Below are 12,474 nucleotides of genomic sequence, written 5' to 3' on the forward strand. Positions count from 1 at the left end.
GTGTATTTATCACACGGACATTCTATAATCTTTTTACCCAATTCTGACAGACATTTACAATTTCTCACATCTTGCAATTATAGAGAATGCTGCAGTGAACTTATGCATTTCTGCAGGTGAAATTCCTACAGGGAAAACCGCTCCAAGAGTATGCAGACTAAACCTTGATTCAGTGTTTCTAAGCCGCCCCCAAACCTGCACGGGTCAGTTCTACAGAGAACACGGCAGCTCTTCTCACGCGCCCCCGATGACACCTGCTGAGCTACGAAGGACAGTTTTAATGTGCCCGTCTCTGAAGAGCAGTAACATTGTGGGCATCGTGTTTCATACTTAGGACATCTATGATCCTTTTCCTGTGAAGCAGTTATTCACATTCTTTGTCTACTTTTCTATTTTTTATATTTTGAAATAATTTCACAAATGCATACATTTCATTTGTTTTCCAAACCATTTTCAAGGAAGCTGCAGACACCATGAAACGATCCCACCCATCATCCAGGAGCTCCTTCCCAGGGGACCCGAGATAAACCATGGCTTTATTCTTTAAACATATTCTGCTTTCTGCCAACACATCTATAAAATGCGGAACCATCTCCACAGCTCTGAAATAAGCCCTATTTATTCACGGTGTATTGTGCCTCTGACACGATGCTAACTGTATTTTGTTAATGACTTTGGTTTGTATCTTTATTCAGAACTAAGCCTGGTCTGGGCGATGTGCGTGCCAGGCCCGCATCAGGCCTGCACCAGGATGCACTAGGAGTGCAGCCTCTTCCCTTGACACCTGAGACTCCACTGTAGCCACCAGATTTACCGGGAGCCCCTAGTCAGCTGTAACGCAGAACCACAGTCACAGAAGGCCACGAGCCTGAGCGTGGCCAGGGTACAGGCGCCCCACCTCCAGGTCCAGAAAGACCTCCTCCAGCAGGCTGCGGCAGCCCTCGTCTGCGATGGTGTCCAGCACCCCGTCCATACTGGGCTGGCTCAGGGACACCTCCTCCTCCCCGCTGCTCTTCAAGTACTTCCTTTTCAAACTGACGACAGACTCCCTGTGGGAACAGAGTGGCTCAGGAGGCTGAGGGTGCCCGCAGCCCGCCCCCCCAACCCCTTCACCCCTCCCTTACCGCCCCCCCTGTTGCTCCCTGCGCCCCCGCAGCGCTTACCTGAAGGTCTGGCAGTTGTTGATGATGGCGACCATGTACTGCACATAGCAAGGCGGGTGCTGCCGGTCCCGCAGGTGCTCCTCCTTGTACAGCTGGGTTTCCTCTCTGTACCTGGGGACACAGCCATCAAACGCTCAGGAGGCCAGGGCTGCAAATGGCATGACACCCTGGCGCCCCGCAGGTGCGTTCTACACCAGACACCTGACCAGGTGACTCTTTAAGAGTAGGAGAGGGCCGGCCGAGTGGCGTGATGGTTAAGAACTGGCTTGGGATGCCAGAGGGCCCCGGTTCGGATCCCACATATGAGGGCCAGTGACACTGCCCTCCACAGCTAAGATGCTGAACAACAGCTCAACCTGGAGCTGGGCTGCCGTGAGTCACCGGCGACGGCGTAGGCTGCAGCCCCTGTGGCAGTGGGTTGCCATGGGCTGCAGTGGGTTGCCATGGGCTACCGTGTGTAGCCAGCAGCCGCAGTGAGCGGCCAGCAGCCGCAGTGAGCGGCCATCCAGAAGCCCCGGCGACTGATCTGCCTCTCCTGGGAAGAGCGCAATGATGGTGCCAACTTGGGCCAGTGAAGCAGTATCCTCCACCACTAGACTGAGGACCAAAAGAAACGACAGCAACTTATCTGTTCCCCTTCCCCAATTCCCCAGCGCTGTTCCCATCTGCCCAATTCCCTAATAAAAATCTTTAAAAAAAAAAAAAAAAAAAGAGTAGGAGAATTTCCGGATGCTCTACACTAACGGAAAACCAGAGAAGCTGCTCATTTAAAATGAATCAGTAAAAGCTGCTTTCACACCAGGCTGTGAAATGCGCCTGGTCCTCTGCTTCTGCAGCGCCTCTGAAATGTGAGCTTGTGACCAGCTCGGGAAGCAGGACCTCATTTTATCAGACACAACATGCCAGAAACTCGTCCAACAGTACTGGGAACACTGTCAAACGCTGGCTGAAATGTCCCTTCCTGAAGCTCTCCCTGAAGGAACCAAATGAGAAATAAATCAGTCTTCAGATGTCATGAAAACCAATGGCTGACATGGCCATGCCATATCTCGGAAGCTACAGGCACGCTCCAGCACGGCCGGGAGGACAGCACGGTGCGGCAGGCCTGACGGCACACTGACACCGGCGACCTACGGGGAGTCTCAGCACTGGCCTCCTGCCCTGACGCTGCACAGTCACAGGCCGGGACAAGGGGAAACACCCACTCCTTCCGGCACAGGGCTACCTCGTCCTCTAACGGGATGACCGCCTCGGGCCACGAGCCCTACGGAGGCTGGTAGGGGCCCTAAGTGAGGGCTCACTGTTGGCTCCAGGCCACCAGAGCAGTGCAGACGGACACGCATGGTCCTGTGGTGTCACGTGGGGGTTCCTGCAAAGCAGCAGTGAAGGAGAGGGCATCGCACCAGCCTTCGGTGCTTTGTGGGGCAACGACACCAAACCAGCAGGGGGAGGCCCGTCACTACAGGATAACCAGTGCGTCCCCACCAGCCAACAGTGTGACGAGGTGGAGGGGCTGCTGTCCTGCTCCAGAGGCCTGAGAACCCAAAGGACCACACGCCATGAAGGGATGTGCCTGTGATCTGCTGTCACAGTCCCGTGGAGTGACTGCATGCTGTGTGTGGGATGACGGCGCTGTAGTCAGGGTGGACAGTGCTGGGGAAATGCCACCATGGCCCAATGTCTGGGATTTCCTTTAGTTACATCAGCGGGGGAGGGGGAACCAGGTGAGGCAAAGGGTGACTTTAAAGGGGCAGCTTTTGAACCTGTTTTCTCTGTCATTCTTTCTACTTCTGCATAGGTTTGGAAATCTTCACAAGCAATTAATTCAAAGGGAGGGTGACGTCCTGGAGACAAAGTCCCCCAAGTCTCCGGTCCAGGGCTGGCTCTGCTGGAGGGCCCTCCCCATGTGGGCCTGGAGCTGTCCTCCCCTCCCCCACCACAGCCGGGAAATTCAGGCAACAGGAAGGATAAGTGTCTAAGGAGACCCTAACTCCTGATGACACTGTGGGCTCTCAGGGGTCTGCTGTAATCCGTTCAAAAGAACAGAACAAGAAAGGCTGCACTAAGTAACAGAAGAGTGTGAGTATGGCCAACCCAGGCTTAAGTTCTGTTCTAACGTCAGGCATATTAGGATCAACACATTTTTGCTTTTAATTTTTAAAAACATGCGCTTTCAGAATAAGCACACTGGCAAAAATACATACCTACTTAAGAAAGAGCTCATTTGCTGAAGACACAGAACTAGTACCTTTGTTTTCAGATCTTCACTTATCTGAGCAGCAACTTGGAGATTCTGCTCGAACATCTAAAAGTTGAAGAACTTATGAGTTAGACTCAGAAGAGCCCAGGTTTCCCGTGATATAACCCCCTCCCCCCCATCTGCAATTAGTTGTTAGGACAGTCCAAATTCAGAGAAAAAAATGAAACCACTTGAAAAACAACAAAGTTATTTAAACGAACAACTTTCTCACCAGGTAGAAAACCAAGTGAATCATTTCCTAATCACCCGCCAATCGGGGGTTTCCATGTAGGGGGAACCTGACGGAGAGATGGGGCCCACGGAGGTGCCAGGGGCGCTGTGAGCTGTGACGTGGATTTCTTAAGAAGACTTAGGAGGACACACTGCAGCTGAGGGAAGGGCCAGCAGGCAGCGCTCACTCCAGGTCCTTGTCAGAGGAGCTGTCATGACGCACGTCAGAGTTTCCAGAATGAAAGAAAGGGTGAGGACCTGTGCTAACTAATAGTGTCACCCAGAGAGAAACACCGCCAGCACTTGGCTCTGCCCGCTGGAGCCCCAGCCCTGTCAGCCAAGTGCCACAAGAATATTCCAACACAACTCAGGCCTCCGACTGTCAGGAACACACTCAAGGGAAGAAAACCCCACAGGCAGGAGAACAGGAGGACATGGGGACACCAGCAGGCGGGGCGGCATTAAAAAGTAAATTATCCATAAGAAGGCATGATTACCGCTCAAGTCTAAAGGACTCTTTCCCAAATCCGTCAGGTTAGACCCTATTTTGTGGCATTTATGAAGACTTATCTTGGCCATTTCAATATCAGGAAACTCCAAACAAGCAAAGAGAAATCTGAGCGTCACACACCAATAACACAGAATTACGTTCTACTTCAAGTCCAAAAAAAATCAGGAAAACTTAAGGTGACCCTGGGCAAAAGTATGTGGCAGGTATGACCCTCAGTTCCTTCAGCGGCAGACACAGCAGGGTCTGAGGCACTGGGCAGGCTTCGCTGCGAAACGAGGCACCTCGTCCATCTGTAGACCCGAGACCCACTAACCTCCCGCACTGAGCCCCAGAACCGCACAGGGTACCTGGAAGACGATGGCCGGGAGTGTTGTCTGGTAGTACCCATCTTGGTCGGCTTCGGGCTCGGTCTCTTTTACCCAGTCTTTTTTATCTGTTTCTAGAGCTTTCCGCAGCCAGGCAATGATGTTTGACTACAGAAGCACCACAGGGAGGAAGGAAAGAACAGGCCCCTGAGCCAAGCGCACAGAGTGCAGCTGCAGAACCAAACACAGCGCCCTGGGAATCCCTGCTCCAAACAAGAGGCCACCAGAGAGGCCATCCCCAGAGCCAGCTTGCAGCGGGCGGTGCCTGCTCCAGCCTCCGCCAAGCCAACCCTGGGAGGGCGGACAGCGTTTGTCAGCAGCACACAGAGGAGCGAGGCTGACGGCCTCTGGCAGGCCAGTGTGTGCAGGACCAGACACCAGCACTGTTGCCTCCGAGTGCAGAACCCCTCCCGCTTCCTGGGCGTGGGCCTGTCAGCATCTGCACGGGCCCAGGAAGCAGACCCTGAGCTCATCTTACTCTGAGACCGCCTGGGGTCACCGGGTAGCACACAGGGCCCTAACTGCCACCTCCCACTCCCGGGCTCAGCGCTCACGGGCTGGCCGGCACCACTGCTGAACAGCGGGGTGTCGGGGTCTCGCCAGCCTACCAGGAACAGGACACTCCTCCAGTCCAAAACAGAGCCCACACCTATGGAAAGCATGCCCCACACGATCCCCAGATGCAGGGCCGCAAACTGGCCCACTCTCCTCAAGTGATCCGCAAACGTACGTTTCAAGACTCAACCTCCCAGAAACAGAGCCCTGCAGGAAGCCAACGTCCAGGCGGGGTCTCACCCGCGTCTGCCCGCAGCCTCTGGTCCCAGTCTGACTCCCACAGAGCCGGCGAGCAGCTGGCACTGGGCACAGCCTATGTTGGGCCATGCACTGCTCTACTCACAGTGAGAGTCGACATGTACGTGTCCAGCAGCTCAGAGACCACATTTGGAGAAAGCAGAGGTTGCAGGGCGCCGACATCCACCTCCGGGGCCAGGTCCGCGTTCCCCATCATCTCTGTGCTATGGAAGAACCAGCAGTGAGAAAGGGTAATGACTACAGTCAGACAGGGGAGCCCCGAGGCGCCATGGCCCACGCGGGGAGGACCCGTGAGGGCGAGACGTGTGTGTTCTACACTCGGAGCTGACCAGGGGCAGGAGGGTGCAGGCAGATGCACTCTGCAGAGCCGGAGAGTCATGTCCAGAGCAGAGAACACACAACATCCACAATGAGGACAAGTCAGCAAGGGAGTGTCCTGTGCCCAGATGACCGTGCTCGATGACAATGAAAAGAAGGCATGGGTGTGGGCGAACTCTCAGGAAAAAGTGTTCCTCAAGACAGTTAATACCTATGCATGTGGTTGGGTTCTTCAAAGCCCAAGGTTCGACTGCTCAGAAAACTCCTCTGCCTTACGCTGCATTCCGCAAGCATGGACTTAAATGACACTAGTCCACTATCCATAAGGAACCCAAGGTCTGGCCGACTGAAAAAGCACTTCATAAAATTCTGCAAATGTGAAAACTATCGACTTAACCGAGATTATTAACCCAAGAACCTGAACTCAGTGTGAAAGCGTCTGTAGCATGAAGCAGGTCAGCTTTTCCAGAACATGCACTGGGCTGGGCGGGTGACCAACAGGAAGCTGTTCAGAGCCCCAAGGACCAGACCGTGCTTCCAGTGTGTTGAGAAGAACAAAACCAACCCACGAAACTGGGCATGTCACACAGACGCACGCCCCAGGTCAGGTGGCTGGAGCACGGGCCCAGAGCCCAGATTCGAATCCTGCTCCCACTCGTGGGTGGTGTGAACTGGGCACACAGCTCCCTGTGCCTCGGTTTCCCCACATACAAAACGAAGATGAGTGTAACAGTGCTTCCACACGGGTGACAGGTGTAGGTCATGGCTGCAGGGAGGGGACCACCAGCTGGGACTCCCGGGCTCTGCGAGGGCAGCATATGGGGTGCTCTGACAGCCCCAGCCACGATAAGCGTCATTAAGGAGGTATTTTCTCCATATTTCTGTGTTAAAAGTTACACCTTCTCTGCTGCAGTTACGAAACAATAAACAAGACACAAACAAATCCTGAAACCTCACTGCCACTCTAAGAGGTTTAATTACTTTCTATACTCTCGAAACAGGACAGGCTAAAAAAATTCCAGTGCAGCACTCAATACTGGTTTCTATTCCTAAAACGTGCTTTCCTCTCTGCTAGCTAATCTTAAAGAATTTCAAGGTACACCCCCCCCCACCCCCGCCATTGCCTTGTTTTTCAAACCCTACCCCAAACTGAAGTGCAAATGAAATGGCTCACATCCCTTTTGTGAAGCAAAAAAGCCCCAAGGATGAAATGTGAAAAAGGATGTGTTTTCTCTAGCAAACCAGTGAGAAGAAACCAAACCCGGGGAAGGAGTGCGCTGGCGTCCCAGCAGACAGGGGACTCTGTGGGACCTCTGGGCCCTGTGTCCTCACCTGCTCACAGCATCCCCACCGGGACACAGGGAACACTCAGGACCCAGCAAAGCCCGCCATGGACTGCCGGACACGGGCCCGACGTCAGGGGCCGGGTGACACAGGCAGAAGTGCCACCCGACATGAGCACTCACACAGCCAGAGGCTGAGCCCTGACCTCCAGGATGGGCCCCCATAGGTGGCCCAGAAAATAAAGCCTGTGGTGCTAAGCCGCTGCCCGAGCAAAGCCACTGCAGCCATCTGCGTCAGTGTCTACAAAAGAGGAAACACGAGACAAAACGCAGCTACCTGGTGTAGGTGTTTAAAACCCACGTCAGCAGGCTCACGATCTCGTTTGCTTCCAGATCTTCCGACGCGAGCTCCTGCATCCGTGTGCTCAGGGCCTGGTGGTACATGCCTAGGAGTCTCCTGAAGATGTCGTACTGGGGCGGGAAGCACTGAACCATCAGCGTTTTGGCGACAATGAGGTCGTCCAGGACGTACTTCCTGATGATTTCCAGGTGGCGGACGAGCCACATCTTGTCTGACTCCCTGGTGTCTGCCTGCGTGCCCTCGATCCTGGTAGTCACGGTCCTGTCCAGGATGGCGAACATCTTCTCCTTCCAATTCTTGGGCCTCCCGGGAGGGACAAAGCCAGTTTGCTTTTTTCGGTCGAGTATGCGCCTGTCAATCTTTTCTTCCCTCTCGATGATCCTGACAACTGACACCAGCAAGGTAGGGTCACGGCGGACGGTGACCAGTGACCTCTGCAGCACCATCCACAGCTGCTTGGCCAGCTCATCGGACAGTCCCTGCGTGCTCCCGAAGTAACCGTGGATGAGGGTCATGTCGCGAGTGTTCCCACTGTCCGTGCGATACTGCTCGTACATCAGCCCGTCCCGGGAGCACTCCAGGTCCATCAGCTTCCGGTGGGCTTCCAAGAGCGCCCCCTGCTCAATGAGGTCCTGGGTCTCCCGCACAATCTCGGGCACTAGGGAAAGGCACAAGATGGCGCTGTGAACCCCACCCAGGGCCGTGCAGGATGCTGGGGAGACGGTGGGGCAGGGGGCACCCAGCCACCCCCAACTCCACGGTCTACCGAAGCCACCTGTCCCCCAGCCCCTGCCACGTGATCCCGGAGCAGCTTGCACAGTTTGTGGGTGCCAGGGGGAGCAAAAAGGATTATGCCCTCTAAATCCTGGGCGTCTGTCGAGAGGTGCAGGCACAGAGGTGGCCGCACGCCCCCACTGCTGCAAGGCTCTCCCCATCCGGGGCGGTTCCAGGACCAGTGCCTTTTTACCTCCTTCAATTTCTCTTTTTCCCTTTTGGAAGCCAGATGTTTAAAGACTAGGACATTCAAAAGCAATTTCACATACAGGGGAATTGAGAAAGTGACTGCACAGCCCCAGGCAAAGGCACAGGCTCAGAAAAAAACTGAAAAGACCTTAGGTTTAGGCTTCAGGCTGATCGTAGGCATACAGAGCCTATAGCACTCTAAACAAACTAACCAATTGAGGAATAAAAATACCTGGGGAAGAAGAGAGTCTGATTTCTGATTATCTCTCTATTAGATTCAAATGTCCATTGTTCAATAAAAAGAATCACAAGGCATACAATAGCATAAGTCAGAAAGGAGGTTCCAAGGAAAAAATAAACCAACAGAAGCTGTCCTCGACAAAGACTAGATGACGGATCTACTAAACAATGACTTTAAAATAAGCCTGCATATGCATATGCTCAAAGAACTAAAGGAAGGCATTGAGAAAGTCAAGAAAACAACACACAAACCACATGGAAATACAAGTATAAATGAAAAAACAGGAAATCTAAAAAGAAACCACCCCCAAAAATTCAGGAGCTTAAAAAGTACAATAACTGAAATAAAAAGTTTACTTCAGGGATTCAAGACCTATTAGAGCCCACAGAAAAAGAGAACCAGCAAACTGGGAGACAGCACAACGGAAAAGGACTAAAGAAGAGGGAAAGGCGCCTATGGGGCCTCTAGGACACCAAACCGACCAACATGCACACTGTGGGGATCCCAGAGGAAAAGAGAGAAAGGGGAGAGACACTACCTGAGTAATGGAGGAAGTTTAACAACTTCGATGAAAGACATGAATATAAACATCCAAAAGCTCAACAAACTCCAAGCAGGAAAAGCTCAGAGACCCACAGTGAGACACACAATCAAACTGCTGAAAGCCAAAGACAGCAAGAGAATCTTGTAAGCAGCAAGAGAGAAGCAACTTGTCACACACAAAGGCTCCTCAGTAAGATTCCCAGCAGACGTCTCATCAGAAACTCTGGAGGGTAGAGGAGAGTGGGCTGGTATATTTTAAGTGCTAAAAAAAAAAAAAGACTGTCACCCAAGAATCCTATACCTGGCACAACTGTCCTTCAGAAGTGAAGGAGAAATTAAGACAGTCCAAGATAAACAAGAGCCGAGGGAGCTTGTGACCACTGGCCGTGCCCTGAAAGGGAGTCCTGTGGGTGAAACGAAAGCACTCGACACTCTCAAAGCTGTATGGAGAACCAAAGGTACACACGTGGGTAACTGTAAAAGCTAGTGTTGTTGTAACTTTGGTTTGTGACTCTACTTTTTACTGTACATAATTTAAGAGACATATAATGTATTTAGAGAAAAAAATGATTAGTCCAAAGCTAGTACTGTGGTTTATAATTCCACATTTTGTTTTCTACACAATTTGTGAGACTAAGATATTAAAAAAGTTTGTCTTATGCCTTTGGACACACAATGTATAAAGATGTAATTCTGTAACATCAACAACTGAAAGCTGGTGGGGACAGAGTTGTTGAGGAACAACAGTGTTTTTGTATGTTATTGAAATTAAGCTGGCATAAATTCAAATTAGTGTGTTAAATGTTATCCCCGTAGGAACCACAAAGAAAACAGCTATAGAATACACACAAAAGGAAATGAGAAAGGAATTAAAATGTTTCAGTACAAAAAAAATCAATCAAACACAAATGAGAATAATGCAGAAAATGGACAAAAAAGCTGTAAGGCATATAGAAAGCAAATGGGAAAATCACAGAATTAAGTCCCTCCTTATTAGTAATTACTTTGAACGTTAGTGGATTAAACTCTCCTATAAAACGCCAGATTGGCAGGATTTAAAAAATCATTTAATCCAACTATATGCTATCCACAAGAGACTCCCTTGAGATCCAAAGACACAAACAGATTGAAAGTGAAAGGATGAAAAGATAGTCCATAAAAATTAGTAATCAAAATAGAGCAGGGATGGCTATAATATCAGAGAAATTAGGGCTGAAATTAAAAAATTACAAGAGACAAAGAAGAAGTATATACAGAGGGTGCCAAAAAAAAGTATACACATTTTAAGGAAGGAAATAAACTATTAAAATTGTAATACTCAACATATACTGATAATAAAAGATGAATACAAGTCCTGTGTATACATTTTTTGGCACCCTCAGTATTAACCAATGGTTCAATCCAGCAAGACATACAACAGCTGTTAACATATACACACTTAAAGACAGATCATCAAAATATATGAAGCAAAAACTGACAGAACTGAAGGAAGAAACGGGCAGTTGTACAACAACAGCTGGAGTTTTCTAAACCCCGCTCACAATAGCTAGAACAACCAGGCAGCAGGTAAGGAAGCAGAGGATTTAAAAACACAAGAAAGCCATGAGATCTGACATACACAGAACACTCTACCCAACAGCTGCACACACGCTCTTCTCAAGTGTACATTTTCCAGACACACCACAGGTTAGGCCACAAATTAAGTCTCGATAGATTTAAGAGATACGTATCATACCAAGTATCCTCTCTGACCACAATGGATCAAGTCAGAAATCTTAACTGATGAAAATTCACAAATTTGTGGAAATTAAACCATACGCTCATAATCAATGTGTCAAAGAAAAAAAAATCACAAGGGAAATTAGAAAATACTTAGAGACAAATGAAAATGAAAACACAAAACACCAGAACTAAGGGGATGCAAGGGAAGTTGTGGTAAAGGAGAAGTGGACAGCTATCAACACATTAAAAAGCAGAAAGACGTTAAATCAACAAGGAACTCAGAAAAACAAGCCAAACCCAAAACTACCAGGAGGAAACTGTAATGATTAGAACAGAAAGAAACAAAACAGAGAACAGAAAAATGATAGAGAAAATCAACACAACCAAAAAGTACTTCTTTGAAAGACCAACAACTCACAAACCTTTAGCTGGATGGGCAAAGAAAAAGAAAGAACGCAGACTCAAATAGTATAACGAGCAATGCAAGTGGGGATATTACTACCAATTCTAAGACATAAAAAGGGTAAGAGAATACCATGACCAATTCTGTGCCAACATACTGGATAACCCGGATGAAGTGGCAACTTCCTGGACACGCACAACCTACGGAGACTAAATCCCCAAGAAACAGAAAGTCTAAGTAGACCTCTAACTAGTACTAGGTTGGCAGGAGGGGCAATGGGGGGGCTCTCATTTAATGGGCGCAGAGTTCCAGGGCCTTGTCCCCCAGTTTTGAGGTACAGCGGACATACAGCACTGTACAGAGGTTCAGTTGTGTGAGATGCAGAGTTCTGGAGAGGGGGGTGGTGACGGCTGCACACCAATGTGAAAGTACCTCATACCACAGAACACATACTTGGTCAAGGTGCTAAATTTTACAGTGTGTGGATTTGATATTGAGAGTGTGTGGGGGGAGGGTGTGTGCACGGCACCACTGAACACAGGCAATGAGAAAAGTCTAAGGGAGCAAACACACACGGCATCCTCCCAGGGAAAGCCTGCTCCTAGCAAGACGGAGGCATTTGTTCACCAAGGGAACAAGATTATATTCAACTCTGTAATGAACCGCTTCTGGGAAAGGGACTTCTAGGTCACCTGGCATTAGTGTTACAGGCGGGAGGAAATGCAGCCAGTCAACTGGAAGTGTAAGAGGGAAACTAACTGGGGAGGCACTAGCTGGGCTTCATGAAGCGGAGTCTGGCGTGGGGACTTGGTTCCAATTCCAGGCAGTCAACAGTCACCAAGGGGAGCTGCTGACTAGACCCCAACCTCCCGCCCCCCGCCCTGGCACTGGCAGTGCTGCACCACTCCTGGGGGCACACGTGGAACAAAGGGGCCAGGTGCTCGACAGTGGTGCCACCAGACCCAGGCGTGAGGAGTCAGTGTGAGGAGTCCAGGGGATGGGGGCGGAACAGGACACAGGTCCCCACGGCATGGCCTGGCAGGAGCAAGGCCGTCACAGCAGTGGGCAGATGGGAGGAACTGCGCAAGGCTACACTCAGCGCTCAAGCAGTTTGGGGAAAGGCAGAGCGAACTCACTGAGAGCAGACATGGGATGAAGGAAGGGAAGGGGCCAGATCATCCAAGGCCTCTTGCTGGGATGTTGGTGACCGTGACAGGCACGGGGACAAGGGGAGAGATGGGCTCCGGGGGGCGGACGAAGAGCTCCTGTCACAGCCCCCGCGAGCAAGCTGTGCTGAACACACCTGGGAGTCCCACCC

The 12,474-nt window shown here is 50.6% G+C and overlaps 1 protein-coding gene across 1 annotated transcript; it reads right to left on the reverse strand.

The window, feature by feature from the left end:
- Nucleotides 1–10: 10 nt before the first annotated feature.
- On the reverse strand, nt 11–8,219 carry EXOC3 (exocyst complex component 3). The gene is made up of 6 exons (XM_019624354.1): nt 7,261–8,219; nt 5,408–5,525; nt 4,492–4,617; nt 3,368–3,468; nt 1,164–1,274; nt 11–1,049 (listed from the first exon to the last, which is right to left on the reverse strand). The coding sequence occupies exons 1-6, from the start codon at nt 8,217–8,219 to the stop codon at nt 851–853; spliced, it is 1,614 nt and encodes a 537-aa protein (XP_019479899.1). The 3' UTR covers nt 11–850.
- Between the last annotated feature and the right edge of the window lie 4,255 nt (nt 8,220–12,474).

Source organism: Hipposideros armiger, unplaced genomic scaffold (assembly GCF_001890085.2).
Source record: "Hipposideros armiger isolate ML-2016 unplaced genomic scaffold, ASM189008v1 scaffold_585, whole genome shotgun sequence".
Classification (NCBI taxonomy): Eukaryota; Metazoa; Chordata; class Mammalia; order Chiroptera; family Hipposideridae; genus Hipposideros; species Hipposideros armiger.

Bases quoted from the DNA above. Each gene is read 5' to 3' on its own strand.
- EXOC3 (XM_019624354.1), bottom strand. From the start codon at position 8,219: ATGGGGAGAGCCTTGCAGCAGTGGGGGCGTGCGGCCACCTCTGTGCCT. The intron at 5,526-7,260 runs GTAGCTGCGTTT...GTTCTTCCATAG, and splicing joins GTTTTAAACACCTACACCAG to CACAGAGATGATGGGGAACG. The intron at 1,275-3,367 runs GTATGTATTTTT...CTGTGTCCCCAG, and splicing joins ATGAGCTCTTTCTTAAGTAG to GTACAGAGAGGAAACCCAGC.